Genomic DNA, 17,715 nt, shown 5'->3' with positions numbered 1-17,715 from the left:
TGGAAAGCCATTTATACCAGTTATCTCTCCCAGCCGAGCAGACCAAAGGGACATCCTTTATCAAAGCACAGGTGGGGTGAGGATTTGACCCAATTTGCATTTACTCAGGAGCTGATCTCATTTCCAATTTAATTAAGTTTTCTCATATTTTTTGGCATATCCTAAAGGTACGCACCAGCCTGATATATGACCCAAGGGGAATGAATGTAAATTGCTTATAGCAAAAGGATTCAGGTGGCAGTTTTAAGAAAAAACAGAGTAGATTTTAAATGCAGGTTGAAATGCAGCTCCTGAGAGCAAGCAGTGTCATCTGTTGGGAAGAGAGAGCAGGTAACAGGCTTGTAACCTAAATGGCAGACTTACTCTTATACGGGAAATAGGACTTTTATCAGTGGGATGCTCTGATTTTAACCTTTGTGCCCTTTCCACAGGAAACAGGGCAGATGTCCGTGCTCTCTGATCACAGCCCACACCAGGACCTGGGAAGGTGACAGCCGTTCCCCATTCCCGTGTTTGCTCCCAGGCCTTGTGCAAGGGGACTGTGAGGTCTCTCTGTGGGATGCAGCACTGCATTCCCCTTCATATCTCCCTGGTAGTCGTATTGCATCCCCTTTACCTCCCTGTTGTAACCCCTGTTGTATCCACCCTTGTATCTTCTTGTTGTAACCCTGTTGCTGCCATTATCAAATTCCCTTTTTTATCCCTGTTGCATCTCCATGGCAACTCCATTGTATAACTTCTGTAATCTCATTGGATCTTCCTTGAATCCCTGCTGTGTGTCCCTTGCATACCCCCATACATCCTTGTTGTATCCCTGTTGTAACTGCATACCCCACTGTACCCCCTGCACACCCTAAACCAACTACAGCCCTCCCTTGCACCCCCACTGAAGTCCCATCACATCCCTCTGTTGCCACTCTGTATCCCCCCCTTTGCACCTCATTGTAGCCCCTCTTCCATCCCTCTTATATCCCTGTTTTATATCCCACCTTGCATCCCAGTTATGTACCACGTGCATTCCCACTGCAGTCCAGTTGCATCCCCCCTGCCACCCCACTGAATTCCTGTCACAACTACCATTACAGCTTCACTGTATCCCCCCACTGCACCCCCCTTTCCACCCCTGTTCCCTCCCATGGAAGCCTCATTACTTCTCCCCCTGGGCTCCTTCTGCAGCTTCACTGCACCCTCCCCTTGCACCTCCACTGCCATCCCTTCACATCCCCCCTCTGTAGCCACCTCGTAGCCCGTGTTCACCCCTATTATACCCCATCTGCAGCCCCCCATTGCAGCCTCCCTTCCATCCCTGTGGCAATCGTCCTTGTACCCTCATGGAAGTCCCATTACATTCCCCACTTGTACCCCCACTACGGTCCTATTTCATCCTTCCTTGAGCTTCCATTGACGTCCCTTTACACGCCCCCACTGTAGCCACCTTTCAGCCTTTGGGTACTCCCGTTGTAGCCCCATAGCCGCCCTATTGCATCCCCCCCTTGCGCCGCGTTGCAGCCCTCCCTTTCCCCCCTATTTCATGCCCCTTTCACCCCGGCTGTATCCCGCCTATCCCCCTCGGCATCCCGCCCCGCGGAGCCGCATCCCCGCCTCTCGCTGCGCCCCGCGGAGCCGCACCGGCGCGGGGGGAGGGCGCAGCGGAGCCGCCGCGTTTCGCCGCTCGGCGCTGCCATTACGGCTCGGCTCGGCTCGGCACGGCACGGCACGGCACGGTGAGAGGCGAGGGGGCGGGATGCGGGGCTGACGGTAGCAATGACAGAACCGGGGGGCGACCGAGGGGGCAGCCGTTCCGGCGTGCGGGTCTCCCCCCTCCCAACCCTGGCATCGCTGGCGGTGGGCTGGAGAGCGGGAGCAAAGCCAAAATGCAAGCAATAATTTCAAATGTATATTTCTAAAGATTTAATTAATTTGTCTTTAAATTCTCCCCCTCTCCAACAATTAATCATCTGATGGCACGGGGGTTGGAACAAGATGATCTTTAAGGCCCCTTCCAACCCAAACCGTTCTATGATACTATACGATTCTGTGGTCTCGGCTGCTGCTGTTTGGAGGATGCTGTCATTTGGCTGGAGGAGGATGCTTGGGGGGGGGGGGGGGGGGCAGGAACTTTGTGCTGGGAGAAGGGCCCCGGGATGTGGCCCCCGGATACCCCTACCCCATCCCTCCCCAACTCTTTCCTACCCCCTCTTCGCCAGGAGAGGGCTGAGTCCGGGCGCACTCGTGACATCGGATGTGCCGTGCATGCTCCGCTGCGTGCGTGTGCGGCAGGATGAGGATGGCGACGGGGTCCGGAAGGAGGATGGGCACGTTATGAATTTCTAAAACAGCAGCTGGCTGGCAGCACAGCCTGCTTCAGTCGTGCTTTTCATCCACCTTGTCCCCAGGCTGGCTGGCAGTGACACTGAGAGCTCGTCCCTGCATGTTCCCAGCCTGTGGTGAAGCAGCAGAGTCGGGGGCCAGCCCGGACTTTCCAGTTCGTGTTTGAGCCATGTTGCACAGATACAAATGGATCAGAGATGCATGTTTTGTGAAATGGTGCTGCAGAAATAATGACCTCATTTCTGCCATCTATAAATAAATGAAGGTGAAAGGGCGCATTTCCTACTCTCAGCTCTCTCTGGAGGCTGGATTAAGATTGAGAGCTGTCTGGCTGACAGACAGAGATCTTTCACTAATAGATATTAAACTACAACTTCACTGTGATTGGCATCTAAAGGATCACCCAGCAAACTACACCACTGGGGAATTGTAATATTAGTTATGTCATCATTTATGGTCAATATGATTTTTCTGGCTGCTGAGGATGCCAAGGGTAAAGCAGTTTCCAAGGGAAAGGTGTCACTTTCATGTTTTGGGTTTTTCTTCTTACATGGTTAGTGGTGTGAGTCGAGGTTTCTGGGGGCCTCAGCCACTGAGGTCCCTCAAAGCTCCCTGTTTCTGCAGTGGGATCTTACAATTGGTTGATATTTTTTCCTTTTCAGATCTTAAAAGAAAAATTAACATATACCTAAATGTGCTGCTTAGATTTCAGCTATTCGGCGATTTAACTCTGTTGTCAATCAGACACAGACTGCTCTGGGTGCAGGTGGGGTAAGTAAAACCCTGGGTGCAGGGCAGTCCCAATGAGCACAGCCCAAGACAACCTTTGTGCTTGAATGTTGGCATGTCTGGTCAGTGAGGGCACACGTGTCATTCCTGTGTTGTGAAATCCCTCCCTGGCCTTGCTCAGGGCTGCCACTCTCCTCTTCCAACCCAGCACCTCTGCCTTGGGATGGTTTTTGTGCTGCTGCTTCTGCATCCTATGTGGGGCTTGGAAAAAATCAATAGATACACCTGAGCTGCATTATTGGGTCTTCTCCAGCCTCCCTGGTATGACCCACTGAGCTCGAAAGAGAAAAAATACTTTTGTCCCATGGCCCTGGGGACTGTCGCCAACATGTGACCCACAGCCCCCTCCTGCCTGGCCCCTCTGTTTGCAGGTGATGAGGCTCCTGTTTGAATTTGGCACAGGGTAGGAAGTAAGTGGAGATGTAGAGCCTCCCCTTAGCATCTGTCCCAGGACCATCCCATTACCTGGGGTGCCTTTTTTGGGGAGTCCTCCCAGATTGAAGGCTGTAGAGGTTAGTGATTGTCATTCGGCTGCCAGTGTGGGAACCAGTGCTCCTGGTTTGGCATCCTGTGCCCTGCCAGGTGCACAACACACTTGACATTATCACCAGGTGATCTATTACTGCCATGATCATATGTCATTTATCAGAGTTGCCTAATTGATGTTTGCAAATTAATTTATGAAATACGTGGAGATCCTTCTGAGAAGCGGTAGCAACACTCGAGGCCACTTGCTGTGACTCTTGGTCACAGGGCACCTCAAGGTGATGGATGAGCTGTGATCTGAAGACTTCCAGCTGTTACCAGGGAGCTCGCCTTTATTTTTAAGTCCACAGTGTCTCTAGCTGGTAGCAAAGGACTGGTGCAGCACGAACGGTGATCATCCCCTGGGCACAGCACCATCGCAGGGGGCTGGCACTGTGGGTGCTCTCACGAGGCGTTGGGAAGCCGGTGTCCCTGCAGCACTGCTGGGTGCAGAGGTGGCTTTATGGGGCTGGGGTTGCTGAGGGCTGTGGTGATGGTGTGGCTGCGCCCGAGTGCATAGCTGGGCCTGCTGGCATTTTCGTTCCCGCTGCCTCCATCGGAGGTAGCCATGGAGATCAGTGGCGATGCTCTGCCCACGCGGAAGGAGGCTCAGCAGCATCCTCGCCCCCGGGCACCCGTGGCCAGCAGGGGCCCCGAGCGGGGCTCGCTGGGTGCGCGGGGCCGGCATTGGGCGCAGGGGCTCACGTGGTGAGCGGTGTCTGCCGTGGCCCTGCCGAAATGCTCCGGCTCGGTGGGACGGGAGCCCCTCGGGATGCCCCTGGCCCTGTGGCCGTGGCAGGGGGGGGCGTCTCTCAGGGGTTTTCTGGCTCTCGTGCTGGGTGGCTCCGGTGCTCCCACTGATCCTCCACCGTGAATTTCCAGGGCCAAAATCTGCCTGCCAGTTCAGGCCAGCATTTTTCCTGCCTGTCCAGTAATTTCCTGCGGCTGCGCCGCGCTTCAGCCAGTCTCGCACAGGGAAGGGGGGGGCACGGAGGGTGCTTGGAAAAGTACCTCTAAGACGAAGAGGAAGGGGAAGAGAAGCTGCTTAGCTGGCTTTGTTCTAATAGCAGTAATCACCTGAAGGGCGACCATGAGCCCAAGCCGCCGGGTCCGCGCAGCCCTGGCCCTCCCCGCCGCACCGCCCCGGCCCTGCTTCCTCCCCGATGGCCGCCTGCACTTTGCTCCTGCTTGGCACAAGTGCACTCGACTGGCTTTATCGTATCCCCCATTACATAAATGGGAGAAAGGTTAGTCAGAAGGTGAATATGAGGCGTCTGGAAGGGAAGCCGGCGACTTAAATACCCCGAACTCGCCGGGCTGCCGAGCCTGAAGGGCGGAGAAAAAGCAGGACTGCGATTTTGACCTTGTTTTTTTCCCTCTTCTGACAGTTTGTTCAGACACTGCCGCTGCCCACAGCGAGCAGGACTTGTGCCGAGAGGAGGAGGGGAACTCTGCAAGGTAAGCCGGGCTTTTTAAAGGTTGTCGGCTTCTTGTGTTGCTTTCTAAAAGCGGTGGTGGAGGTGGAGGTGGAGGCAGAGGTGGCGACCCCGCGCCAGGGAGCACAGGGATTCCCACCGCCCCCGCTTTTCCTGCCTGCTGCCTTCTCTCGGGTCACCACTGGGAACAATGGCGATTTTCTGTGCTTAATTTCTGCCCTGTTTTAGTGATGTAGCGAAAGGCAGCAAGCGCTCAGGAGTGGGCTCCCCGGCAGCCCTGCTCCCACGGACAAGTTTATCGGTTGCACGAAGCGTTTATTTATGAATAAGCCGTGCTGAGATCAAGGATCTTTCTTCAAAATGTTAATTAAACGAATAACGGCGTGTTGTTGTGGTTTGAAGACGGAAGTGAGGTTTAGCTTTGTTAAGGAAGTGACTGGTGTGGAAATATTTACAGTCTTCCTCGAATTTCAGTTATTCCTATTTTCCCTGGGGGAAGAGGGCAAATCTGGCTGATGCTTCAGAGGGTCTGTAAGCCGTTTCTCTTGGTCGAGTGTAACGTGGGGGTTCGATGAGGTCCAGTGTGACGGTGTCTGGGGGCGGGAGGCTGTGACTGTAGTGATTCTCTTCCTGTTTCATGACATAACATGCCACATACCACCGGGAGTTTTGCAGGAAGCAGGGATAAATCTGCCTGTCCTGGCAGAGAGAAACGTGGGGGTGGTGATGGGGGGTGGGAAAGCAGGCGCTGAGGATGTTTTGCTTTATCAATGTGGTACAGAAGTGCCGAGGAAAGAGCGAGCCATGAGTTGGTTAGCAGGGGGAATTAGAGGAGATGAGTGTGTGGCAGCGTTTAATCTCTTAATGAGAAAAATATATCCCAGCTGCCTGCGGTGGGGAGAGTTCAGGGACAAGCATGGCATTGTGTGGGAGCTCGCCCTTGCACCAGTGTCCTCTGCCTGCTGTCCCTGATATTTGTCTGAAGGATGCTGGGGAGCTGGGATAGGCATTTGTAATCCACATCAAGTGCAGAATGTGGGGCAGAAGCGAGAATGTGGGGGTGGGGATGGGGATAAATATGTCTCAGATAAGGGTTGGTCACCAAAGAGTGTCCTGCCAAGCTGTTTCCTTCAGTTTCTGAGCACATTAATAGGCTCTGCTTCCTTGATTAGTTGGTGTCTGTGCAGAGTGATAACGAGAGCTGGGCTCAACCCATCAATTCTAGGTCAGTGGTTGTGTGCTGGGGATTTGGGATTGGGCAGGGGGAGGGGAGAAGGAGCTGGACGCCTGTCTCCAAAAAAAATGTGGAGCCTGCCTTAAGCCAGCCCTGCCTGCACCCATCAGGGGGAAAAGGCTGCCTGCAGTCATGGTGGGGGGAAAGGCTGCCTGCACCCATTGGAGGGCTGTGCTTCCTCTGTCTGCAAAGTGTCCCAAGGGCCATATTGTTACCTGTCACCTTCAACATGTTCCATGCCTGTTAGGAGGCCCATTGCCCTTTTGAGATGTGCTCTCCTGAGAGGATAACATTGCAATAATTAGATCCATTAAAGAGCCAGAAGAAATAATTGGGTTTTAAAACTTAAGAAGACTTTGCTGTGCTCCTAAGCAGTATCCTCTGCCTCTTGCAGAGACGCTCTCCTCTTCCCCTGGCAGCAGAGTTCTCATTTCGCATTGACCTGTCATCGTTTCTGGGGGTTAACCTCTGATCCTTCCCTAAACACAGGCAGGTGAGGCTGGGTGGTGAAGAGCAGCATGGACCTGGATGTGCTGAACATGTTTGTCATCGCCGGTGGCACCCTGGCTATCCCCATCCTGGCCTTCGTGGCCTCGTTCCTCCTGTGGCCCTCAGCACTTATCCGCATCTACTACTGGTGAGTTCTGAGCCCGGCTGCTCTCCGTGTGGCACAGGGGTGGAATGGCTCCTGTTCCCAGCAGGGCCCCACAGCCATGCACAGTGGTGTGCGTGGAGGTGGACGTTGCTGTGTGTAGCTTTAAGCATCTCTGTAAGAAGAAAATGAAGTTTTCTTATTGCATTTTTGCTGCTGAGGCTTACGTCTGACAGGGCTGCTCTAGCCCTTGCTGTCCCAAGGCTTTGGCTGGACCGTGTCAAGGGGCTCTTGGCCAGGCTGCCACTGCAGTGCTAGCATGCAGGATCTCTCCAAACCTTTCTGGGTTGTTTCCCCTAAGGACAGGACTGTGGCTGAAAAAAGCACAGCTGTTGTTGCCTGTGCCCCAGCCTGGCAGCCCTGGCAGTCTGGTGACCTCCCACCTCATCAATGTGGCCATGGCGTGGGTGTCCCCGTGCTCACATGCTCCCTCCCTGCTCAGCAGGCAAGGGCTTTTCTCTTATAAGTAGTTACAGACAAGGCTTTTCTGATCCTCTCCTCTTCTTCTGGAATGGAGCATCAGAGAAGGTGGGACGATGCTTTTTCTTACACCCTTGCATGTTATCCTTTCTGATTACCAGGAAGCAGGCACTACGTCCTTCAGTCCTCCTTTGTCCCTGGAAATCAGTGATAAGCACTCTGGCAGCTTTCCTCTCTGGGTTTGTTGCAGGGAAAAGCTGGAATAACTCCCTTCAGAAGTCAAGGCAGAGTCTCATCACCCAGCATGGAGCAGGCAGCAGCAGGCAGAGTGGGCAGAATAGGCAGAGCAGGCAGCACATCAGGCTGTCCTCACGTGCTGCTGGCAGATGGTGGCTTCTGCAGTTCAGCTCATGGGGTGTTCCCAAATCCAAGTGACCTCCTGTGAAAGGAAGATGTTTGCCCACCGCAGCACTCGGATGAAGCCTGTTTCTAATGGCACTTTAATTAGCAGGCTTTTATTCACAGCATCTGAGGCTGAGAGAGGACAGGGCATGGAATGAAAACCCCAGGAATGGGATTGTTGCTCTGCAAAGGAGAGCAGGTGGTGTGACAGCCTTCTGTGTCACAGATGTCCAAGTGGTATCAGGTTTGGCAGTCAAAGTGGTTTTTCTCTTTGGATATATGAGCAGCTGCTGGAAGCCAGGGTGGACCCTGATGGGCTGAGATTCCAAGGAAGATCGCTGGAGAAACTGCTGCAGCAGACCTGCCCTGTGGTCAGGGCAAAGCCTTCTATGGCCACAAGCAGGAGTGGCAGGACAGGGCAAAGGAGGTGCAGGGACTGATGCTGGGAGCTTGGAGGAGCCGGGGTGAGAGGAAGGTAGAGAATCCTCTGCTGCTTTTGTTCTTTTTGGGTTACAGATCAGGAACCGGGTGAAAATGCACTGTGGGCAAGTTGGTCTGTGTTTGCCTGAAGGAGGGAGTGTGTGAGCAGGGATCAGAAGGGCTGTCTTCTTTCGAAGGGTATAGTGCCCCCATCTTTCTCTCTCCCAGCACTTCTGGCAGTATGGGCATCTTGCAGAAGTGACTGCAATTCCCTGTATGTCATGAGCACCTCTTTTGTTAGGGACAGTGGGTGAGAAGGGTGGATTTGCTCTTTACTCTTCCTTTCTTATTGGCTTCCTTCTGAGTTGGCTTTTTTTTGGGGTGAAATCATTGATTTTCCCCATCAGCAGAGGCAGGAGAGGGGCAGGCAGCATGCCATACTGCCCTCCCCTTCCAGCGCCATGCAGCTCCAGCTCTGCGGTGCTGCTCCTGGGAGATCCCTGGAAGGTCCCAGGGGATGCTTTTCCCTTCTCCCACAGTTCCCTGTCCCCTCCTTCTCCTCGCTGTTGATCTGCAGTGTCCTCAGCCGGAGCAGTCAAGGGTCAGACTGGGCCCCCTCACCCCTGGTCTCACTGCTTTCCCTGCTGCTAATGCGCCTCCTTCCCTGGCATGATGTCCAGGGCTGCCCCACTGACCTGGCCTGGAGCCACTCTGGCTGCACTATGACAGGGGTTAATCAGTTTAGCCACTGCCACTAAGCGAGTTAACACCTTGTTGGGGGATCAGTTCAGCTTTGCACAGATTATTTTGCCTTCTGCTGAATTGATCCATTAGGATCAGTTGCTAAAAATGTTATCATCTTGCCCATCGGTAGTTCACGCCAGTGCTTTTGAGGCAAGGACTCTTAAGACACTTATTAGGGAGAAATTCACCTCTCCTTGTAGGACCAGCACTGAGCCAAGATGCTGCTTAAGTCCTACTAGCTCCCTCGAGAAAGGGATTATGCTAAAAGAGGATTTCACTATGCATAAGCTTTGAGTGGGCTGAGAGGTAGGACAGTCCAGAAGCGTTGGTGACCTTGTGCTTGTGTCTTAAATAGATTCTGGTACAACATATATTTTCCAGTGTCTTGGCCATCAGGAGTAGCCCAGTAGTTGTCCTGACAAGGGTTATGTTTGAGCATAGGGGAAATGCAGAGAAAGAGACCCTGCTCTCTGTCTTGGGCCGCACGTACACATCATGTGTCCAAAGTGTCACCGATAATCTCTGTCCAGGTCCTTCTGGCTGGCAGTTTCACTGCATCCTCTGAGCTGCAAGAGTGTGCTGGCAGGAGCTGTCTGCCTCTGCTTTCAGAGGAACAGCCCTGGGGTTAGCCTGGTATCTCCTAGGGTGCTAGACCCTGTATAAGGATGGTCCCCTCCGGTCCTTTGTGTGTATATAAATACATTTCTAAGTGTTATTTAGCTGGTCCATAGGAATCAGGTTCTCCCTGGCTGGTGCTCCCAGGTGACGTGGTTATTTTGGCTGGTGTGCTTGTCTGTGGGCTGATGTTCTCCCATTGATGCAGGACTGTGTTCAAATAACTCTGTGACAGATTCACCTTACCCACCTAGAAGAACTGCCTCCCTTGGCCTGCCCACCCTGCACACTGCCTCGCCGTATGTACTGCCCTTCCCTGGAGTCTCTCTTCTCAGACCAATCTTTGGGTGTTTTGAGTTTTAAGATTGTCATTTTGGCCCATTTCCATTGCCAACTGAGGTAGGGCCTTTTTAAAAATTCTTGACATGCACAAGCCACTTGCAGTGCATCCATGAATAGCCAGCCACTAGTACTACACCTGTAAGGGATCGCATGTATGCACAGGATCTGGTCCAGGGACCAGATATTCAGGATTAATCCCAGTAGTCCCATGATGGCACCAGCGTGAACCCAACCTAACTGGCCTTAGCAAGCCATCTTTGGCTGTGTTTGGATTGTCACCTGGCTTATATCGTGGCTGGGCCCTGGTCTTGTCTCGCTCACTGGTGTTTTCTCCTCTTTTCCAGGTACTGGCGCCGAGCCTTGGGCATGCAGGTTAGATATGCAAACTACGATGACTATCAGTTTTGTTATTCCTATAGAGGAAGACCTGGATACCGACCATCCATCCTGATGCTACATGGGTTCTCGGCCCACAAAGACATGTGGCTGTCCATAGTCAAGGTGGGACTCCATTTCTATCATGTGGCTTCTTAGTGAGAATTGATGGCCCTGGTTTTGGGGGCAGTGTGGGGACCCAACGGTTGCATGCATGGGATGGGATGGTTGTGGTAATGTGCTAGGAACACCAACACCCTCCTTGCTCCATTCTTATTGCTTGTTGGGTCCCTTTATCCCTACGACATGCAGAGCTGCAGGGGAAGAGCAGTACATACCTGCTGCCTCCATGGGAAGCAAGTCTTGGCCATGCTTTCTCATCGTGTCATCCCTGGTACATGAGCTGACTTACTCTGGTGCACAAGTAACTGGGGCTGCTAGGAGGGGAACAACCCCTCCTGCTCCCACCTGTGGTCACCACTTTCCACCCCTGGGCTTTGCAGCGGTTTCCCTGCACCATAACCATCCCTGGCTTGTTTCTGCAGTTCCTGCCGAAGAACCTGCACTTGGTGTGTGTGGACATGCCCGGGCACGAGGGCACAACCCGCTCAGACTTGGACGATTACTCCATCAGTGGGCAAGCTAAGAGAATACACCAGGTAAAGCCCTAGCATTGCATTGCCTCTGCAGAGGAATGTGGGGACGTGGGGGACGTGATGGAGGTGGGGACGTGAGGGATGCTAAGCCCTGTGAGTCCTGCCTTGTACGGCCCCGCTGCCCCCCTTCCCAGGCAGCCAGAGCCACCAGCCTCAAGCTTTTGAGTAGAATTTCTCTAATGACCCCACGCTGTTGTTTCCTCTCCCCTAACAATGCTCCTTCTGCTCCCTGCCAGTTCGTGGAGTGCATCAGGCTAAACAGAAGGCCCTTTCATCTGGTTGGCACTTCCATGGGGGGAAATGTTGCCGGCGTCTATGCTGCTCAGTACCCAGAAGACATTTGCAGCCTGACCCTAATCTGTCCTGCAGGTGGGCAAGGCAGGGGAGGTGAGACAGGGAGGGCAATCAGGAGCCAGTGCAAAAACCCAGGGCAGTGCTGGAGGTAGAAGAGGGGTTTAGTGCAAAGCATTTTGAAATAATTTGTATTTTCAGTTTGGAAGTCTCTGGCAGGACATGGGAGAAAATCACAGCCTTGTACTTGCTGCTCTTTTTCAGGGGTTTGGCGTTTGCCTCACTGTGCCTTGGTTAGAGATGAGACTAGGGCAAACAGGACAAGTCCTGCTCTGCAGGAAAATGCCTTTTCCCTTGGGATGGCAGGTATTTTACATGGCATGTCTGCAGCTTCTCAGTTCTGGAGAGGGAACTGAGACTGCAACAGGAAAAGCCTTCCCAGCCTGGCCTCCTGAAAGCCCTGGTGTGCTGGGCACAGGTCAGCGAGGTGTCCCTGTGCCTCCACAGCACCCCGTCATCCCCCCATTCCTGCCATCCCCCCCATTCCCACCATCCCCTTCCTCCCCACCATCCTCTGGACAAGCGGCTCAGGGGAACCTGGGCATGACGTGCTGCAGGAGGCACTGGGGGCAGGGAGCTTCTCTGCTGGGGAGGGCTTTGCTGCAACCCAGTTGTTACAGCAGCTCCTTCCCCTCCCACGCCAGGAAAGCAGCTTCCAAATAAGAACTAAGGAACGAAGCAAAGCAAACGTTACCTAGTTACCGGGCTCTGGGGGCGTCAGGGTTCCTACTCCCCTCTGGGAGAGGTGTCAACTGACTCTCCGGCTGTTTCTTCATGTGAAACCTCTGTGTGGGGGCTGCAGCACAGCTCCCTCTGTGTGGGATTGTTGCCAGGGGATTTTTCCCTCAGTGGTGCATGCAGATGGGGCTGCTGAAATTTTCTGTCCAACGCTGTGCAATGGCAGCCTAGGCACTAGTGTTTGCATCTGCTGACCACATAAAAATAGGTGCTATAGCTTTTACTGAAGTATTCCTGCATGTCTACAGGGAATACACCTTCTGTTGTGTCAGCCTATGGGGTTGGGGGTCCCTGGAGCAGGAGGGAGGTTAGGGTATCTCTGGGTGCATACTGAGGTTGCTGAATGAACAGATATTTTCTTCCCCACTTTTTTATACTTTTTTTTAATGAGTAAGCAGGCAGGAAGCCAGAGGCAGGGATGAGAGAAGTCAGTGCAGGGATATTTTGTTGCTTGGGTTGTTGGGGAGTCTCATCCGGGTTTCAGCTCATGCCCCCCTTCTCATTTCACCCAGGCCTGCCAAGTACCACCGACAGCAAGTTCATTAAGCAGCTCCGGGAGCTGCAGGAGTCCAAACGCATTGACAGGATCCCTTTAATCCCCTCAACGCCCGAGGAGATGGCGGATATGCTGAAGCTTTGCTCCTACGTTCGCTTCAAGGTGCCACAGCAGGTGAGAAGCTGATGCTGTGGTTGGTGGGGAAAGGGGGCTTGGAGGTGGTGAGTGGGTTTGCTTTCCCCTGAGCCTACATGGTGGCAGCTGAGGTGGTGTGGGGAGTGGAACTGGAGCTGCCATCCCTGCCATCACCCAGAGGAGACACCCTTGGCCCCACTTCCAGCACCTTTCCAGCACTTTCCCTTCAAACTCACTTTTCTGAGCTCCCTCTGGCAGCACCCACTGGAATTCCTCCTCCCATGACGGTTTTGGCAGCAGGCTGGGATGTAGAAGGGTTTTTTAGTAAATATGGCTGTCAGGAAGCATTAAATAACTAAGGCAGCTGTTGTCCGGAGTGGAGGGGGATTGTTTGCTGCTTTTTAAGTAAAAGCCATGGAAATGTTAATTGCCTCATTGTCAGGTGAGAGGAACTTGGCAAGGGGCTGGCTATTAGGCTCGGTTTCCTTAGGAAGTCTGGGATGAGTAGATTGGAGAGTAAGAAAAAAATATAAGTGTATTCTTTTGGGGTTTTGGCAAAAGAATACAAGAAAGAAGAAAAGTGCAGTCATGGCTGAGGTGGCTGCTTGCCAGGGGGAGAAACTGGGTCTGCATCATAGAAGACAGAATTACTTGTTGCTGAAATACATGTTGCTTAAGTGTGGTTTCAACAGTCCCACATGCTTAGGAAGAAGCTCATGCTGGGGCCAGGCTTGTGCAGGGCATGTTGGGGTGTCAGGGGCTGCTCTGAGGTGCTCTCGGGCATGCTTAGCCCTGTGTGAGGCACGTGTCCCCTCTAGCAGCATTCCTCTGCTCTTCCTGCAGATCCTCCAGGGCCTCGTTGATGTTCGCATTCCACACAATGAATTTTACCGGAAACGTAAGTGCATGGCAGCACCTCCTCACCAGGCTTTCCAGCAGGCTCCCCAGGGTGTGGGGATGGGCTGTCCTCTGCCCCCATGTCCCCTGCACGCTGCCCGGCCCCAGCACCCCTCTGCTTGCCTTGCTGAGGGTGGGAGGGAGCGACATCATTAACAGATTTGGGGACACGCCTTGGTTGCTGGTAGCAACACGCTGCCACCCCCACTGCCACCCCCATGGGGTTCACTGGTTCACCTCACTGTCCCATCTGGGTTAACAGTACCGATGAGGAGATGGTTTGGTGGAGGAGCCTGCTGCAGCTGGGCTTGGTGGCAGGGCAAGGACAGCCCGTCACCATTGCATGGGTTTCCCAGTGAGGGAACGCTGGCAGGACTGGCTCACAGGGGCCCCTTTGAGAACGGGAGGCAAAACATCTCTCATGTAGGACTGACTCTCCTCTTGCCCCACTAGTGTTTTTAGAAATTGCGGATGAAAAGTCCAGGCACTCTCTCCATGAGAACATGAGCAAGATCAAAGCACCAACGCAGGTCATCTGGGGAAAGCAGGACCAGGTATGCAGCCCCCTCCTCATCCCCCATGGACCATGTCTCCATCTCTGCCTGTGCCCTCCTATGGGGGCTGTGCTGCCGAGCTGTGCACTGCTCTGCGGGGAGCTGGCAATGTGTGTCCCTGTCCCTGGTGGCTTTGGGCATGGGGGCTTGGCAGGGTGATGGGCAGAAAGCTGACAGTCAGCTTCCCAGAGAGGGGAAATGGCAGAGCCAGGGCTGGGAAGGGCAGGGGGGCAGGTGGGTGGGTAGTTGCCAGCACCAAAGCTGGGAAGAGGAATAAAGTGTCAGCAAAGAGAGTTGTCCTGGCAACTGGGAAGAGATGTGCTGTTTGTGGGCAGGCTTCAAGACAAAGTTGTAGGGTTGGTTTCTGAAGCAGGAGTGGGAGGGAAGAAGTGGGAGAAAGCAAGCTGCAGGCATGCAAAGGGCTCTATAAATACAAGGATGCAAGTGTTTCCTTGCAATGATCCATTTGCACTGAGCTGACAGCCAAAAAATATCCTAGAGAGTTCCCTGCTGCATGCTGAGACTGGCACCAAGCAGTCTCCTTTCCCTGTCCCCAGGCAGGGTGCTGGCATCACAAGGACTGTGTCTGCATCTCTGCTCGGCATCTTAATTGGACTTGCAAAGGCAGCTCCAGCAGGGTTTCTGTGGTGTCCAGCAAACCCCAGCTCTGACTGTTTTTCCCCTGCCATCCAGGTCCTGGATGTTTCTGGCGCCAGTGTTTTAGCAGATGCAATCCCGGACTGCCACGTGTACATCCTGGAGAACTGTGGGCACTCAGTGGTGGTGGAGCGTCCCCGCAAGACGGCCAACCTCATCCTGGAGTTCCTGGCGCTGCTGCACAGCATAGACAACAACAAGAAGCAGGCGTGAGCATGGCAGGGAGCTGAGTGCCCATGCCGGGTCTGTTAAATTGTAGAGTACTGCAGATTTGATAAGTTCTCAGGGATCTTGTACAAATCGGAGTCAATGTGCCAAAGTCCCTGAGGAAGGCAGAATCACTGATACCTAAACCTATAGCACCACTGGCACAGTGACCTAGGGGTCATTGAGCAACCTCCATAGATACAGAAATGGAAGCAGAGTATTTCCCTTTTCTACTTAAAGTAGAAATGAGCTGAAATCACCCAGCGCTCCTCACACAGCCGCCCATCTTACCCGGGTTACCAGCACGTAGTTATCCATGACATTTACCTAAACTATACATGAAGTGTAGGAAGGAGGGAGCATCCTGGACTGAGACTTACAGTATTTCTACTCCTTAGAGTCCGTCGTGTTGCATGCTGCTGTGCTGTAAGAGAGCCCCCCAGTGCTCCAGGCGTCTGCTTGAGTGCTCTCTGTGTAGCTCCTTAACTCGTGATTTATGCAGAAAACAACAGAAAACTTCACGTGTGGAAGTCCAATGACTGTATGTGCAAAAATGTTTACACTCCGAGTGGGTTTTTCTAAATCCCTGAATAGCTCCTGTGTACATGTAAATGCCTTAATGTTGCCCAGGGTGCGGCATCCGCGCACAGCCCGCCTTGCCCAGGGATGGTTCTCCCTGAGGATGAACATAGCCAGTGGAAATGGAGGTGCAGAAGGCAGCTTTGCCACCGCTGTGTGAACCAGAGGAATGGAAACAGCCCGGGGTGATTCAGTCACTGGGCCCGAGTCAGCAATAAGCCCATGGGCGAATTCTTGTCTGAGTTCCTCTATCACATCGTGCTGCTGAACACCTTGATGTAAATAACGATTTTCTTTATGAATTCTGTGAATTCTGCAAAAGCCAATGTCACCAAGAGAGGTGTGAGGGGTGGGAGCGGGCTGCGTGTGTGGCTGCTGCAGGGGATGTGGGCTCCTGGGCTCGCTGGGCAGCGAGGACGGAGTCAGCTCGCCCCCGAGGTGCTGGGTAGTGGTTTGGAAAGGTACAGTGTGCTTTTGATGATTATGACTCCTGATCAAGTGAAATTATAGGTAGAAACGGGCAACTCTCCAGGTGCGGTCCCTCCTGCCTACCACAGGACAGGGCACTGGTCCCGGCTGCAGGCAGGACCGGTGGGTGCTGGAGGGCAAGGCAGTGCGTGGTGCCCTCAAAGGCAAAGCAGCAGGTGGCTGTCACCCCTGGGTCACCCCCAGCCCTCCTGGGGGGTTGACAGCAGGTGCTGCTCTAGCCCCCCCCAGACTGGGAACGCAGGCTTGCGGTGCTGACAGCCATCTGCGCGACGGCTTCCCGAGGTACCCCCATCTGTACATACATCTGAAACTCCTCGCCAGCTTCTCTGCTCTTTTTAAGAGAAGAAACACTGTTCTTTTAGAAAATTAGAAATTTGCTGTTAATTGCTTGGTTATTGTTTCTACTACAGGAGTTGATTTAAAAAAAAAAAAAATTGATGATAGTTTTATGTGGTGAAAGCCAGAAAAACCTGTTGGGTATCTATATGGTTTCTCATGCCACAGATTGCTGTATGCAAAGGATTTATATGGCTATTAAAATCTAGTGATTTAAGGAGTCCACAGTGCCATGACTATTTTTTCCTTGGAGGAGGAAGGGGGTTGTGATGTGGGATGATACATGGCACAGGAGCCTTGCTCTGCTGCTTCTTTCCTCCACACATTTCTGGGAGATGAAGGTTTTGGCTCGAGAAATATTTGGTAACAGAAAGAGAGATAGTGAAGAGCAGGGAGGTTCAAGTCTCATCTCTTCAAAGACAATACCAATTTTCTTTTTTTCTTTTTATTAAGACGAGATAGTGACAAAAGCTCAGGAAGGAAAATAAAACCTCAAGGGGCAGGGTAGTTGGGTTTTAAGCACCAAGATTCCTCTTAAAACTCTTGCAAGCGTGTTAAATACCAATTTCAGCTGTAATTACAAGTCTTACTGAATTCATACACTGTGCTAGTGATAGCCTGACATCAATATCCAGGCAAATGTATTTGTGTTTCTCCTTTCCCTGGGGGCTTCTCAAGGCCCGGCAGCTGCTTTTTTGACGGAGGAGCTGCAGGGAGGACTGGGGAGCATCCTCCTGGCACCTCATTCCCCTGCCCCTGCCCTGCCACTACTCCACTGCTGCAGTGATGCACAGGTCAAGGTGACCCTATTAATGACCACAGCGCAGGGGTGTGAGGGAGCTTCTCTCCCCCAGAGGAGAGAGGGCTGTATGAGAGGGGGCTCTGGCTACTGATCCGAAGCTCACTCCAGCTGCACAGTTAAGGGCAGCTGCTGTTCATTCTGGCTCTGGCCATGTCTGTGCCCAGGGTGGCCCCACAGCAGCAGCTGAGCCCACTGAGGAGAGGCAGGGTGGGAAGCTGCCTGCACCTACAAACACACCTGGCTGCTGTTCCCATTAACCCTTCTTTCCTGCTGGGAGCCAGAAAGTCTCCACACCACGCAAGGGCTGCTCCCCTGTTTTCAGCTGCTGCCCCCTTGGCACTGAGCCTCCAGTGAGCCCTGGCCACCCTACAGGTAAAGCTGTGTGTCTGGACTGTGCTTGGGAAAGGGCAGAAGCTCCTGCTCCTCCTGGTGGGTTTGGGTGGCCTGAGGGCAGAACTGGAGGAACCACAAATAAATAATTGGATCTCAGTTGTGGTGAGCCTGGGCTCCTGCACATAGCCTGAGCATCCTGG

The 17,715-nt window shown here is 53.2% G+C and overlaps 1 protein-coding gene across 2 annotated transcripts; it reads left to right on the top strand.

Annotated features, from left to right (window-relative positions):
* Positions 1–1,638: 1,638 nt before the first annotated feature.
* On the top strand, positions 1,639–16,600 carry ABHD6 (abhydrolase domain containing 6, acylglycerol lipase). 2 transcript variants are annotated; one of them, XM_064667555.1, is made up of 11 exons: positions 1,639–1,714; positions 2,994–3,102; positions 5,034–5,103; positions 6,805–6,952; positions 10,255–10,411; positions 10,831–10,944; positions 11,178–11,310; positions 12,543–12,700; positions 13,505–13,559; positions 14,012–14,112; positions 14,806–16,600. In XM_064667555.1, exons 4-11 carry the CDS (start codon positions 6,834–6,836, stop codon positions 14,980–14,982), a joined length of 1,014 nt encoding a protein of 337 aa, XP_064523625.1. In that variant the 5' UTR covers positions 1,639–1,714; positions 2,994–3,102; positions 5,034–5,103; positions 6,805–6,833; the 3' UTR covers positions 14,983–16,600. The 2 variants fall into 2 exon arrangements, with proteins under 2 accessions (XP_064523625.1, XP_064523626.1); XM_064667556.1 differs by lacking the exon at positions 2,994–3,102 and having other exon boundaries at positions 1,686–1,714.
* The last annotated feature ends 1,115 nt before the right edge of the window (positions 16,601–17,715 follow it).

The sequence above is a fragment of the Pseudopipra pipra genome, chromosome 11, assembly GCF_036250125.1.
Source record: "Pseudopipra pipra isolate bDixPip1 chromosome 11, bDixPip1.hap1, whole genome shotgun sequence".
NCBI classification, from domain to species: Eukaryota; Metazoa; Chordata; class Aves; order Passeriformes; family Pipridae; genus Pseudopipra; species Pseudopipra pipra.
The sequence above is the reverse complement of the archived record's forward strand: the minus strand, read 5'-3'. Positions and strand labels throughout refer to the sequence as shown.

Coding starts and splice junctions, on each gene's coding strand:
- ABHD6 (XM_064667555.1), top strand. CDS start 6,834: ATGGACCTGGATGTGCTGAACATGTTTGTCATCGCCGGTGGCACCCTG. Junction 10,945..11,177: donor AAGCTAAGAGAATACACCAG/GTAAAGCCCTAG, acceptor GCTCCCTGCCAG/TTCGTGGAGTGCATCAGGCT. Junction 14,113..14,805: donor TCTGGGGAAAGCAGGACCAG/GTATGCAGCCCC, acceptor CCTGCCATCCAG/GTCCTGGATGTTTCTGGCGC.